This window comes from Sinocyclocheilus grahami, unplaced genomic scaffold, assembly GCF_001515645.1.
Source record: "Sinocyclocheilus grahami isolate Dianchi unplaced genomic scaffold, SAMN03320097.WGS_v1.1 scaffold1079.1, whole genome shotgun sequence".
NCBI classification, from domain to species: domain Eukaryota; kingdom Metazoa; phylum Chordata; class Actinopteri; order Cypriniformes; family Cyprinidae; genus Sinocyclocheilus; species Sinocyclocheilus grahami.
This window is the reverse complement of record NW_015506258.1, coordinates 35,481-50,924: the sequence shown is the minus strand read 5'-3', so window position 1 is coordinate 50,924 and position 15,444 is coordinate 35,481. Positions and strand designations below refer to the sequence as shown.

At 35.8% G+C, this 15,444-nt stretch overlaps 1 protein-coding gene across 5 annotated transcripts in view; it reads right to left on the bottom strand.

The window, feature by feature from the left end:
- The window catches only part of LOC107566514 (BTB/POZ domain-containing protein 9-like), an 11,665-nt gene extending 465 nt beyond the window's left edge, over positions 1 to 11,200 (bottom strand). The window contains exons 1-11 of one of the 5 annotated variants that reach the window (XM_016251962.1): positions 11,135 to 11,197; positions 10,964 to 11,021; positions 9,857 to 10,068; positions 8,308 to 8,671; positions 6,650 to 6,917; positions 5,601 to 5,823; positions 5,146 to 5,265; positions 3,307 to 3,416; positions 3,040 to 3,229; positions 2,256 to 2,363; positions 2,058 to 2,136 (exon numbers count right to left, since the gene is read on the bottom strand). In XM_016251962.1, the coding sequence (XP_016107448.1) occupies positions 2,058 to 2,136; positions 2,256 to 2,363; positions 3,040 to 3,229; positions 3,307 to 3,416; positions 5,146 to 5,265; positions 5,601 to 5,823; positions 6,650 to 6,917; positions 8,308 to 8,671; positions 9,857 to 10,041 (1,647 nt within the window). In that variant the 5' untranslated portion in view covers positions 10,042 to 10,068; positions 10,964 to 11,021; positions 11,135 to 11,197. Of the gene's footprint in view, positions 1 to 2,057; positions 2,137 to 2,255; positions 2,364 to 3,039; positions 3,230 to 3,306; positions 3,417 to 5,145; positions 5,266 to 5,600; positions 5,824 to 6,649; positions 6,918 to 8,307; positions 8,672 to 9,856; positions 10,069 to 10,963; positions 11,108 to 11,134 lie in introns of those variants that run through there. The other 4 variants (XM_016251965.1, XM_016251966.1, XM_016251961.1 and 1 more) reach the window with 4 other exon arrangements.
- Positions 11,201 to 15,444: the final 4,244 nt, after the last annotated feature.

Here is a 15,444-nt window from a genome sequence, read left to right as displayed (position 1 = left end):
AGATATGGCCTTGTTTAGGGATCTGTGCCTTTGTGCATACAGACATCTGACTGCTGAGTAGTGATTGTGTTTTTCAGCAATAGTGTGCACCCTTAATTTACAGAGAAAAGAAAGTCAGGAAAAAATCTGTACATGGAAAAATGTGCATTTTTCTTTTTTTCTACTTGTTACTTTGCACTTTTTTGTTAGAAAATGTTTATTTACTATTTATTCAGTTTTTTAAGGAATCTAATATTTTGATACTTAATTTCCATGATCTAAATATTATTAAAAATTTAAAGTTTGATGTTATTTGGAAGTGTGTAGGCCTTCTTGCATTATTATGCTGTTACATTATGATTATATATTCAGTGGCATAAAATGGTCTTTAAAATGACAATAATATCGCTTATCGCAATTATTTCTGGGGCAATATATCGCACAACCAAAAGTTGTTATCTTGACAGGCCTAACGGTACTTAGTTACTTTTTATGGAAAGTAATGTGTTACGTTACTTTTGAGTTACTTTTTAAATCTGGGCAGGGCTTGCTTATTTGTTTTTAATATAAAAAAGTTATTTTTCAAATGTAAAAGCCCTTTTCACAACAGAAGTGAAATGAGTACGCCTCAGGCTGAAGGAAATGCAAATTCACGTCTGTACAGTAGAGGGCGCAGCTCACACAAATCACATGAAGAATATGACGCAGGAGAAGAAAGTTCAACACTATTCAGCAATAACAAAAATTTGTCATTTTTGCTTAGTATGGTTGAATTAGATCATCAAAGGTCAGTTGCAAAGACATTGGTTAATAAAATGGGATTAAATACATAAATTATATTTGTCTTATTTAACATATTTAATTATTGCAGGTTTATATAATATTCTGAGTTTGCATTTGACAGTTTTTATTCATTTCGAGGAACACTGAATCTGTTTTTGTGCAGTGAGAAGAGTAAATAATGTTCATATTTAGTCTAGAACTACAGTAACGTCACAGCGCACACAACGCCTCTGCACTTACTCCCGATTTCTCTCAACATGGCAACACGAGAGCTGTCAGTCAAGACATGGGAAACAAAGTAACTAGCGTTACTTATTTGAAAAAGTAACTCATTTTTTTTCTAAATTAAAAAGTAATGCGTTACTTTACTAGTTACTTGAAAAAAGTAATCTGATTACGTAACTTGCGTTACTTGTAATGCGCTACCCCCAACACTGGTAATTTGATCTGCAATGTGACTGAATTCATGTTTCTCAATATAATTTGATGAAGGCAACATTATAGGAATAGTTCACACAAAAATGAAAATTTGCTGAAAATCCACTCACCCTCAGGTCATCCAAGATGCAGATAAGATTGTTTCTGCATCCGAACAGATTTGGCGAAACATTATATCACTTGCTCACCTCTTCAGTGAATGGGTGCCGTCAGAATGAGAATTTAAGCTGATAAAAACACTATAATCCACAAGTAAGACACACCACTCCAGTCCATCCATTAATGTCTTGTGAAGTGAAAAGCTGTGTGTTTTTAAGAAACATATCAATAAAAGCTTTTTACTCTAAACTGTTAATATTGCTTTCACTAGTTAAAAAGTTCTCACGTCTGAATCAGGAGAGAAATATGCACAGATCAAGCACCGTTTACACACGAAAACGGTCAGAAAAAAATCTAAACAAATATGTTGGTGGATTTTGATGTAAGAGGATAACAAGTTCAAAACACTTTAAGGATATATTTGATTTTTACAAACATGCAGCTTTTCCCTTCACAAGACGTTAATTTATGGACTACAGTCATGTGGGTTACTTGTGGATTATTGTGATGTTTTTATCAGTTGTGTGGACTCTCATTCTGACGGCACCCATTCACTGCAGAGGATCTATTGGTGAGCAAGTGATGGAACGCTATATTTCTCCAAACCTGTTCCCATGAAAAAACAACCTCATTTACATTTTGCATGGCATGAGGGTACATTTTCAGTTAGTTTTCATTTTTGGGTGAACTTCTCCTTTAACGTGAAGCTGGATAGAGTCACAGGACATCATGTGAGAGTGTTCAGAGAGATCACTCACCTCATTAGCTGTGTTGTGAGTTCCTACAATACGAATAAAGGATGCAGGCTGTCTGTCAAACGTCAGAGTCTGCCACGACCTGTAGGAATTACATGTAAGAACCAACTTACAATTATATGTAAACACTGGAGAGATAAGACATAAAAATTATAATGCAAGCAAATAATGAGATAATAAAAAAAGACACCATTTACTGACCTGCACGACACCTTAGTGCGGTCTACAACTCTCACCCAATGTTGCTGGTTTGTGGACAACTCCACGTAATAACTATAGCTCCTCTCATCACAGTCCCATAACAGCAACCTATAAACACACAGAGTCAGTACGTTTTAACCAAAGACTGAGACTTCAATGATTGAAAGGCATATTGAGGGTAAATCCAACTTGAAGGAATGTTTTAGGTTCTGAAACATGGGTATAACACAAAAGCATTCCTTTGTACCAAAATCAGGATGTGTAGAAACTGTTGTACAGGTTTGATTTAGATTTAAAGTTGAATTTTAGTTGATTTTAAAGATTCTTTTTTTTTTTTTTACTTTTGCTTACTTTTCTAGATGTTTTAGCAGTAGGACTGTCATTTTAGTCTCTAGTCTCGTGTTAACATGTCTTGTGGCTATGTTTTTGGCTACACTTCTGAAACAGTGTGGCTTATTACCTCGCCCTGTTTTCTTCCATTTACTTCCACTTTAAGTGCTTTTGTATCCACTGTTATTAGATTTGAGATGTGTGGCAGAGCAGGTTTTTGCAAACAACTGATTCAATTTCAGTTTGTTTCATGCCCTATTGTTCATGTAAGTCACATGGCCTACTTTTATGATACTTTTAAGTAAAGTTTTGAGCTGGACAGAGTCTGTGAATTTAATTTATCATCATCTAAACATTATTTTATAAGTTCCACATAAGCAATTCATACGGAATCAACATGAGACAGAAGTATAACCTTTAACTACTACTGAACCCTAAACATGAGCTCTCGTACCGCATTGAGCCCAGCATGTATGGCTGAGCGAGCTGGATAACGATGGCTCCAGAGCCCAGCTGGTGGCAGGTGTATCCCGAGTCCCAGTCATAGTGGCTGGTGTCCCCGTTCAGCAGGGCATTTCTGCAGCGACTCACACCCTCTGTCACACTCGCACAAGCCTGCACAGTCGCGACGTTCTCTGTGGGAACTGCAGGGAGACATGGGATGAGTTTCAGGAGCCGAGCTAATATGTGTAACTTCCTGAAATTAGGAAAACTACATTACCCAGTATGCCTTTCTCCAACGTGAAAGGTTGCTGTGAGTACATGCACTCCAGAGCCACCAAATGAAACACTTTGTTGACAGTGTTATGTGTCCCCACAACACGAATAAACCTGCATTCACAAAAAAGAAATGTTCACAAATACAGACTTCAGTAAGCAATATAACATCTTACAACACAGTAATCAATTTCTGTTCTCTTCAGTGGATATTTGTTTGAAGTAAATTTCTTTGAGACCATACATGCCACCTGGGACATCTTAAACTTTTCAGAGATACCAAACTTTGGGTCTGACCACTGAAACTTCCTCCATTTGCTTTTTAGAAAATCCAACATCACAACTTAGCAGATGTTATGAAAATAAGAAATGTACATACAATATTTTGTAACAATCATTTTTATTTGATTGACTTACAACAAAAATGTTAAAGGGGTCATATGATGCGATTTCAATTTTTCCTTTCTCTTTGGAGTGTTACAAGCTCTTGGTGCATAAAGAAGATCTGTAAAGTTGCAAAGACTAAAGTCTCAAATCCAAAGAGATATTCTTTATAAAAGTTAAGAGTCAGCCACGCCTACCTAAAACGGCTCATTCTAACACGCCCCCACATGTCTACGTCACGATGTGGGAAGATTTGCATAACACCGCCCAAATGTGCACGCAAAGAAAGAAGGTGTAACTTTTATTCTCGCTGTAGTATTGTTGCCGCCGCCGCCATGTCATGAAGACGCTGTGTGCTTCGTTGTGAAAGCGAACTACTTTGTTGGCCTTCCAAAAGAGGACGATATCTGCTTCGTCATGTCTAGAGCTGATCCGTGCTGGTCGCTGAGGAAATACTTCAACTTTGCACTGTGGATCACCGGATCGGCTTTCACCGTGGACGAAGCCCTGGGCCGTCACATGTGGTTGCCGCAGGCATCACAATATGTTAAGGGACGTAACATTTCCGTCACACGCTTGAGGAATTCGGCCAATCACAACGCACTGGATAGCTGGCCAATCAGAGCACACCTCGCTTTTTCAGACCGATGAGCTTTGTAAAAATCGACGCGTTTCAGAAAGGCGGGGCATAGAGGAGAAACAATAATGTACAGTATGTAGAAAATAATGTGTTTTTTGAACCTTAAACTGCATAAACACATTTCATTACACCTAATAATGTTCTTTTTAGCAGCATCATATGACCCCTTTAATATAAATAGTAAATTGTGCATCATGTACATGGTTTGTTCAGCATGTAAGTATTATATAAACAAATCATTCTAAAATATATTGGTAATAACTAATCTACCTTTCAAAGCTTTGGGGTCAGTAAGATGTTTTTTTGAATATTTGTGTGTGTACTTTTATTCAGTAAGGATGCATTCAATTCAACGAAAGTGACAGTAAAGGCTTTTAAAGTGTTACAAAAGATTTATATTTCAAATAAATGCTGTTGCTTTGAACTTTCTGTTTATCAAAGAATCTGTAAAAAAAAAAATCTATCACAGTTTCCACAAAAATAATAAGCAATACAACTGTTCAACATTGATAATAATTAGAAATGTTCCTTGTGCAGCAAATCAGCATATTAGAATGATTTCTGAAGGATCATGTGACACTGAAGACTGGAGTAATGATGCTGAAAATTCAGCTTTGCATCACAGAAATAAATTACATTTTAAAATACATTGCAATTGGTATAGTGTATTGAAATACTATTTCACAATATTACTGTTTTAGTGGAATTTGACATTTCTGTGCATCATTTAAATTAGATCTATTAAAAACACCTCTTAAATGCAGGCACGACTACTTTTATATTATACACACTAGTGTACATAGAAAAATCAGGTTCTACCTGCAGACTCGTGCTGGAAAATAAAGATGCTGCCAGGAGCGGCAAAGAAACTTGGAGTGATCCACCACACGCACCCAGTCCAGCTCATCCATAGACACTTCGATATAGTATGAGTATGACCTACAGATAAGAAAGACCACATATAACAAACATGTAACAAAAAGTTTAGTAAGGATATCGTATATATTTAAAATGAGCCACAAGACGACGTTGCGCTAAGTTTAACATTAGTTCTTGTGTCTTGTATACAAAGCCATCATATCCCATATAGCTACTTTTATGGTATGGTTTTTGGCCTTTCTGGAGCTCATCAGCATCTATTCTCATTCCCTTTCATTATATGAAAAACAGAAGCATGGAGAATCTCTTTTGGGGTTTAGAATGACACGAGAGTGAATAAATGTTGACAAAACTATCGTTTTTGTGAGTGAGCTAACCCATTAATGTTGCATTACCTGCTGTCCTTGTCCCACAGCAGCAGACGTAGGTGGTTGATGATGGAGGGTTGACCCAAGCGGACCTGGATGCCAGAGGCTCGTCCCTCTTCTTCTATGGGGTGTCTTGAGAAGCCGTGGTCTAGATCATAGTTCTGTGTGTCTCCATCCAGCAGAGCAGACTTCATCTCACCCTTCACCACCACAGCACCGTGTTTCATAGTGGCAATGTTCTCCTCTGGGACTACAACACACAGAGCACAGCAGTGGAAACATTTTATCACACCGAAACAGACTCTTGTAATGATTGTGTGGTCGTGCAGTTTCAATTTCTTCTGCCTCGGGATCTGACTGAGCTCAAACATGTTCGGCTCTATCAGAGGGCTTGCCACCTCAAAAATCAAAACACACAACATTTAGTTTCTTTCCCATACATTAGAATGTGTCCGGTTTAATTGAATTTTTTTCTGAGCAAAAAAACAAAACAAAAAAAAATCTTAGTCTTGTCAAGCATATTTAGAACCAGAATCATTAGATGTCATTAAAAGACTCGACACAGAGCAGCCCCCTCGACACAGGTCCAATTCTCACTATTAACTAGGATGTTTGCCTCAATAAACTCCTAATTTGCTGCTTATTAATATTAAGTAAGGTAGTTCTTAAGTTTAGGTATGGGGTTGATTAATGGATCTAAAATATGGTCATATAGAATAGAGCATTAATATGTGCTTTAGAAGTACAAATAAACAGCCAATATGCTTCTAATATAAAAAATAATAAAAATAAAGTCCTACATACAATTTTGTATAGCCACTTTTTTTCATATATTTTAATAAGCACAGGTCAGATTAAGCATATTGTTTCATTTTTTCATAAATGTGTCTGTTATGGAAAAACAAAACATTATTTCATCCATATTTTGACATTTTATTTTCACAAATATTATTTAATGTGGTTTCTATGTATATAAAATCACTTTTGGAATTTAATTTGATGCGGACACCAAACTGGGATGTCTCGTTTTTGACCCATGTATCTGCAGACTGATAAGCAGAGGGAAGTAAACGCACTGAGCATGCCGCGGTAGTTAAGGTCCATGTCTCTGCTCTCCGAGCGGGTCTGTATGGCATCTAGCAGGTCGTCTGGGCTGAGGAGGCCCGAGGGACGAACCACATTCAGCATTTCAGAGAGGGTCATCAGGGGCAGCCGCACTGCTGACATCACTTCCTTCGCTTCTGGGCCGTCGCCGTTGTGGTGACACCAGCGACAGAGGGCCTGAAATATCTCCCTCTCACTTGCAGCGAAGGAATCTCTCCTCACAACGGTCAACAGGGCAAACTGCAGAGAGGAAAACGAGGAAACAGACATATTATGTATTTATCGTAACTAGACAAAAAAGTTCATCAAGACAAACTTTGAAGTTGGCTTGAGAAAGCCTATCCTGAACATTTGAAGCAGTTGTAAAAGCTGTAAGTTTAAAAGTAAAAAAATGAGATAGACGTTGCTAGCATGTTGTTAACATGTCTTAAATGTGATTAGCATGTTGTTAGCATGTTTCTAGCATGATTACCATGTTGCTAGCACATTGTTGGCATTTTATAGCATGTTGCTAACATGATTTAGCATGTTTTAAGCATGATTAGCATGTTTGCTAACGTGGTTACCATTATTAGCATGTTGTTAACATGTAGCTAACATGATTAGCATGTTGCTGGCTAGTTTTTAGCATGATTAGCATGTTACCAGGATGGTTCTAGCATGATTAGCATGTCGCTAACATGTTTCTAACATGTTTCAACATTATTAACATTTTGCTGGCATGTTTTTATCACGATTAGCATATCGCTAATGTGTTTTTAGCATGATTAACACGTTTAACATGATCAATGTGCTGATAGCATGTTGTTAGCATGCTTAGCATGTTTGCTAACATGTTTTAGTACATTGCTAGCCTGCTTTAACATGTTGTCCTAAACACTCTAGCCCCCGGTTTCACAGACAAGGCTTAAGCCTGGTCCTAGACTAAAATGTAAATCTGAGCTGTTTCTACTGAAAGAAACTTGCACTGACTGATCTTAAAACATGTCAGTACCTTTGTTTTGTCTTAAGATGCACACCAGTAATGCTTTTTTATAAGGCATGTTTATAAAAATTACTTAATTGAACTATTGCCTAATCCTGGCTTAGGCTAAGCCCCGTCTATGAAACCGGGCCTAGAAATCTTATTGTATAAGTTTTGACGCCCTCAATGAAAGTCTATGAATCTTTTCGTATTTTTGATCGTCCGTTTAACGAAAATAGTAAGCAAGATATAGCAACTAGAGTCAGCCCAGTCTGAAGTTCTGAGCTGAGTTTGTTGGTTGTATTTTGAAAACTCTAGAAGGAAATACATTTTAAATTTAGTCTCAGAAGAAGAAGCGGCATAAATAGTAAATCAGTAAGTTGGCTTTCTTAAGCCAACTTAATTATTATGTTTTAAAATTGTCAAATTGGTTACACTTTATTTGAAGGTGTCCTTCTTACGGTGTAATTATACATTTAAGTGCTGAGTAATATTAATTAACTACATGTACTTACTATATGGTTAGAGTTAGGATTAGGGTTTGGCTTAGAGTTACTAGCACGTAATTATGCATAATTCATTGTTATTATAATAGTAAGTACAAGTAACATATGTAACAAGGACACCTTAAAATAAAGTGTTACTGTCAAATTTTCTATCACTCACCTTTGAAAGCGTGAGAAAGCCGTCTGACTTCAACACTTCAGTGGCGTTACGGTCCATGTAGGCCATGCACGCCTCGGCCAGCCCATTCAGACAGTACAGACTAGCCACATCAAACACCAGACAGACGTTTCGTGTGCTCAGTAAAGTGCGGAGGAACTCACATATGGAGCCCTCTAGTGGCTGGAGGTCGTAGCGGTGAGCCAGCCCCAAGAAATCTAACAGAGTCTCTTCTCTGGCTTCACTCAGGGTGGCTCGGCCCGTGTACAGGTACCGCAACAACATGGAAAAAGCCTCGCCACGCGTTTCCTCCAACCGAACCTCCGCCTGGTCCCGGGACTCTTTCAGCCCTCCATACAACAGAGCCCTGAGGAGTCCAAACGAAAGACAGAAAAAAAAGCCTATTTTATTTACAAGAAATTAACATTCTACAAAATGGGTATCTCTTTGCAACACTGACACTGTTATTGAACTGAAAACGTGTCTCTCAATAATATGTGAAACTAAATGATAAACAAAGAATAGCTGATGCAAACTTTTATAATGCAAACAAAGATCTTGTCATTTTTTTTTTCTTTTGTGATTTTGTGTAGAAAACATAAAAACGTGTATTTTGTAGAAATATCAGCATTAAATTCTCTTTCTAAGATTAACAACTTGAAACATTAACCCTGCTAGCTTTCTGAATTGATAATCATATCCTACTTTAGTTAGGATATGAACTAACAATTTACATGAACTAACAATTAAAAATACTTCTAAGGCATTTATTAATCTTATTTCATTTAAACATTTATTAATAAATTAATAAAATTAAAAGCTGTACATGTTTTATTTAATGAAGTTCATTTATATAAATTAACTTCAACAAATATGAATAAATACTGCAAAAAAAAATGCATTGGTCATTGAAAAGTGTGAGTGAGTGACGTGACGTGGCCAAGTATGGTGACCCATACTCGGAATTAGTGCTCTGCATTTATCCCATCCAAAGTGCACACACACAGCAGTGAACACACACACACCGTGAACACACACCCGGAGCAGTGGGCAGCCATTTATGCTGCGGCGCCCGGGGAGCAGTTGGGGGTTCGGTGCCTTGCTCAAGGGCACCTCAGTCGTGGTATTGAAGGTGGGAGAGAGCGCTGTACATTCACTCCCCCCACCTACAATCCCTGCCGGTACGAGACTCGAACCCACAACCTTTGGGTTATGAGTTCGACTCTCTAACTATTAGGCCACGACTTCCACTGTTAGTTATTAGTTAATAATTTAATGGAATTGCTTCGTAAAGTGTTACCAAAATCTATAAGCTTACCTTCAGATGACCCAAGGCAATTTATTATCAAATTACTGCATCACTTCTGTCACATTATTTCTCTGAACATTTAAAATCACTCAAAAAATTGAGATTAAAAAAGAAAAAGGCATGTAACCCATTTCATAGAATGACCCAGCTTCATTATGGTACTAAATGGATTCTGTTCCTATCATAAGTGATTTGACTCAAGAAAACGGCCCAATACACATGCAACATCTCTCAAATAATAACCTGAAATACTGGCAGCGGGCCGCTAGAATGACTCTGTGTGCAGGAAAGCGCTTCTCCTCCACCACGAAGGTGACATCGCTGTACTCTTCACCGGGAACTAAAGCGCCGAGCTGCTCTGACAGGAGATGGAGGTGGTCGATCTCAGACGCGGAGCTCATCGGCCGCAGAGGATGACTGTCACTCATGATCACTGCTGGAGAACACCTTCACACCTCAATCATAAAGAACAAAAACGTTTCAATTTTTCAATGAACACTGTACAAAGAAAAGGAGTATTCCTACAGTACACGACACTTATGTTTGCCTATCATATGTTTTCGTATATTAGTTTTCCCCCTTTTTGTCTGTCACTTTCCATACTGCTAGTGTTCATCTTTTGTCAAATCTAAATATATATTTAAAAATATATATATATTAATTGGTTCGTCTTATTTTGAAGCCCTCAATCATGGTAAATACAATTTCACAAATGCAATTAAATTATCAAATATACAGTGGGTACGGAAAGTATTCAGACCCCCTTAAATTAAGGGTGCTTCTACTAAATACTGAGCAAAGGGTCTGAATACTTAGGACCATGTGATATTTCAGTTTTTCTTTTTAATAAATCTGCAAAAATGTCAACAATTCTGTGTTTTTCTGTCAATATGGGGTGCTGTGTGTACATTGAGGAAAAAAAATTAACTTAAATGATTTTAGCAAATGGCTGCAATATAAGAGTGAAAAATGTAAGGGGGTCTGAATACTTTCCGTACCCACTGTATATACATTCTGATGCGACACACGGTTTACAATAAGAATATATAAATGGACTGAACATAATATAGATACGTAATATAACATAAGAACATTCGGTAACAAAACATGATCATATGTCCTCCTGACACTAACACGTTTATACACGAAATAAATACACGTAAATCCGAACACCATGACTGGTTATTCGGTGTCAGTAATAATAAGAGCACATGCAATGCTCTATTTTAGTTAAAACACAATGAAATAAAGCAGTGTTACATTAGAAAAAAAGGTGATTGTTATCGTCGTGAAAACTGACTGATAACGAGAATATGTCTGACTCTTCAGCTGTAAGCCAGCAACACTCACCCCACACTAATACAGATTCAGTCTGTCTCCGGCTGAAGCCGACCGAGAAGGTAACTCTCTTGATTAAAGTGAATATATGTCAAATATATATTTAACATTGAAATAAAATGTTAAAAACACATTTGTTTAGAGCTACTAATCCATCTGTTCCACTGCAAAAAAAACACCTACCGGATGTTTTTAAGGTGTTCTCCGTAAGTTAGGTGTTAATGTTGCAGCGCCTCTAGTGGACGGAGGAGGAATAATGTAATTCTGCCTCCGGTGCGATTGAGTGCTGAAGGCAGATTTATTTTTAATTTTTTTTTAACAAGAATCCCACTCAAGTGCAGAAGACGTTTTGTTTTGGTTGGTTTGGAACTCTGGTTAGCACATGGAACTAATCATCAGTGTTGGGGAAAGTTACTTTTAAAAGTAATAAATTACAATATTGCCTTACTCCATAAAAAAGTAACTAATTACGTTACTTAGTTACTTTTCATGGAAAGTAATGCGTTACGTTACTTTTGAAATCTGGACAGGGCTTGCTTGTTTGTTTTTAAAATAAAAAAGTTATATTTTTGGCAAATAAAAACGCCTTTTCGCACCAAAAGTGAAATGAATAAGCCTCAGGCTGAAGCGAAAGTACATTTCCGTACAGTAGAATGCAGAAGAAGACATTTCAACACACTTCAGCAATAAACAAAGACACACAAATGTTTGTGTAATGTAATGTTTGTAATTTGTGCTTGTTAGTACGGATGAACTGGATCATCGAAGGTCAGAAGCAAAGACATTGGTTAATAGAATGGGATTAAATACATAAAGCATATTTGTGTTGTTTAACATTTAATTATTGCAGGTTTGCGTCATATTTGCGTCATAATGCGAGTTGCATTATTTTTATTCATTTTGAGGAATACTGAATCTGTGTGTGTGTGAGTGAGATGAATTAATGCATATTCATATTTATTTTAGAACTACAGTAACATCTTCTGATTTCTCTCAACATGGAGACAGGAGAGCTGTCAATCAATAAATTGGAAAAAAAATTAACTTGCGTTACTTATTTGAAAAAGTAACTCCGATATTCTCTTGTAAATTAAAAAGTAATGCGTTACTTTTTTCAACTACTTTGAAAAAAGTAATCTGATTACGTAACTCGCGTTACTTGTAATGCGTTACCCCCAACACTGGTAATCATTCAGCTGGTGTGATCACTTTGAAAGGCAGCTTTAGAGGGAAAATTCTTTATAACCAATGTGATGTCAAAGGGCATTGGGTAATTTTAGTTATTGAAATTGGCAGCAATGTGTTTATATTATGTAATATATATGGATATAATTCTTGTGTTTTGAATCATAATCTGTTGGACACTATAGAGGAACATGTAAATATTCTCTCAACTAAATTTCCAATGGCAAAGATAATTATTGGTGGAGATTTTAATATGGTTCATTACTGATTTACTATTTATGCCGCTTCTTCTTCTGAGACTAAATTTAAAATGTATTTCCTTCTAGAGTTTTCAAAATCCCCCCCCCCCCAGAGTCTTTAATAAAAATAACAATCTCCAGAATTTTTTGCAATAATTTAGCTCTCATAGACATATGGAGATATAGAAACCCCTTTGTTAGACAATTTACACGGAGCAATAAGCAAATAACTCATCAATCGAGAATTGACTTTTGGCTCATTTCCTCAGATTTAGAACAAAATGCTTTGCAAACTAAAATTTCCCCTGCTATTCTCACTGATCACAGAGTTTTAACTTTAAACATTACATTTGAAGATGTCCGATGTAATTGTAGAAATTCAGGCTATTGGAAATTAAATCATTATTTTTTGCCCCATCAAGATTACGTGGAGCATATCCAAACATTAATAAATAAGTACTGGATACAGGCAAATATTAGGAAGGAATATGGCACAGTTTGGGAACTACTAAAATTTGAAATAAGAAAATGTAGCATTCAATTTGGGGGAAAAAATGGCCATGAAAAAAAGAACAGGTATTCAAGACATACTCAAAGAGATTTCAAATTTAACTCAATCACCTACCCACCCATCCAGTAGTGATGATTTAGAAAATTTACAGAAAGAATTAGACTGTATTTATCAAGAAAAAGCCAGAGGTGCCTTTGTAAGATCTAGAAGGAAATGGATGGAAGAAGGTGAAAGAAACAGCAAATACTTTTTTAGTCTCGAGAAGAGGAATGCAGAAATAAACTTAATTAAAAAATGTAAAATTAACAGCACTGTTACTGAGGACCTAGGCATGATTTCTGAATTTGCTTCTAAATATTACGCAGATATTTATTCTTTACACTCTTAAAAATAAAGGTGCTTCAAAAGGTTCTTCAAGCGATGCCATAGAAGAACCATTTTTGGTTCCACAAAGAACCATTCAGTCAAAGGTTCTTTAAAGAACCATCTCTTTCTTACCTTTTTATAATCTGAAGAACCTTCTTTCATCACGAAGAACCTTTTGTGAAACAGAAAGGTTCTTCAGATGTTAAAGGTTCTTTATGGAACCATTTAGACTAAAAGGTTCTTCTATGGCATCGTGAAGCACCTTTAATTTTAAGAGTGTAGAGAGGATCAAGACAATGTAATTCTTTTTAAAACAATAAAAAGTCCAAAAACGTTGTCTTTAGAAAGTAAAACGGAGTGTTTTCAAGACCTTTCTCTAAATGAAATTGAATTCTGTATAAAAGCTCTTAAAAACAACAAATCCCCTGGAAATGATAATTGTACATCCTTATGGAAATATGATAATATTTTGTAATTATAATTTAAATCTGACTAATTTTCTAATTGTTTGTCATAAATCAACATCTCAGGAAAATGTTATGGGGTTTCAAATCAAAATATGACTTCTTGTTATGAAACAGGACATCATTTCATACATGTCCACTGTAGAGGACACCAGGACTAAAAGCATGTTTATTATACATTTTGGGAGACAAAAGAATTGAATTATACATCAATATTCTTATAAAATATTAGGTATTATTATGAAAATCTGGCTAATTACTACTCCCATTATTACACTTCTTTTTTCAACATGCTGTCCCAACAGCACTTTAATATGCAAATTAGATAGAGTGTATAGATAACATTGTGCTTAATGGGAAAATCAGTTTATGGAATTTTTACACACATACTGCATAAAGAAAAATGGTATATCAAATAATTTTGTTATGTATTTTATAACATAGTTGAGAACCATCCTTAAACAAAGTTAGTTATAAAAAAAATCCTGAAACCTAAAAATTGATTGGTGATTTTAAAACAAATCCCATTGTTTTTGCCTTTTCATGTCTACTCTTGTCATTTTATTTTTAGAAAAACTGAGTCCTGGTGTCCTCTACAGAGAACATAGCATAACTTATGAATAAAATATCATTTTTCAAAAATGTTATTTCACCATTTTTTTCTTATGCTCTAAACAATGTAATGACATGAAAAAATACTAAATTCACAAAGCTTTTTATTTCTGGTTCTCAGGAGGATATGAAGAGGCCATCAACAAAGAATCCTCACCTACATCACTTAAACAAGGTGTTATCACCTTGATCCCTAAACAAAGCCCTTAATTTAGAACCTCATGATATGTTACTTTGTTATCAAAACCCATCTTTTTCTGATAAACACATTTACATTATTAATCTGTTAATTATCGTAGCAAAGTTTTATATTCATATGTCAAAAGTAATTCAAAAGAAACCATCATATGTTACATTTTGTAACACTGATCTTAAAATATACTTCGAAACCCTTTCTAATATGAGACCACAAAATAAGAAGCTTATAAAACAATACAAACTCTAAAGCTTTTCAAAATGATGTAACTGCCCTAATGCATGTTTTTTTCTCTCTTTTCATTCTGTTAGTTTTATTTTATTTATATGTATATATATATGTTTGTATTAATTTTGCGTTTTTGTTGTTGCTGTTGTTCTGTTTTGCATGCTTTGAGATGTGCAATGTTTCCCTGTTTGCATTGTCCCTTTGTGTGATGGAACTGAACAAAGGGGAAAAAAGAAAAAGAGAACGATTACTTCATCGACCTGGATTTCAGGAGTATTTTAGTTTTTTTTAGCATTTAGTATTTTCGTATTTAGAATTATAATACGGATAGTTCCGGTCCTTGATTCTGATTGGTTGAGCCGCATTCGAAGCTGAGCCGTATTCGAAGCTGTTGTAAATTAATCTACAAACACACACCTTTGTTTACATTTGTGTGTTGCAACCACAACCATTTCTGAGGAACTACATTGTTTGGCGGAAGAATACTGTTTTTATTCATATCATTACACTTTATTTGCTCCATTTTATTTTGTGAAACCTTACTATGTATATGGAATAACCGTTTTTATAAAAGCAATAAGCCCCGTGAAGCCGTGGTTTACAGTGAATTTATAACAGCTAAGGGGGTTTTACAACGCCCCTTAGCCGTTATAAATTCACTGTAAACCACGGCTTCTTGGGGCTTATTGCTT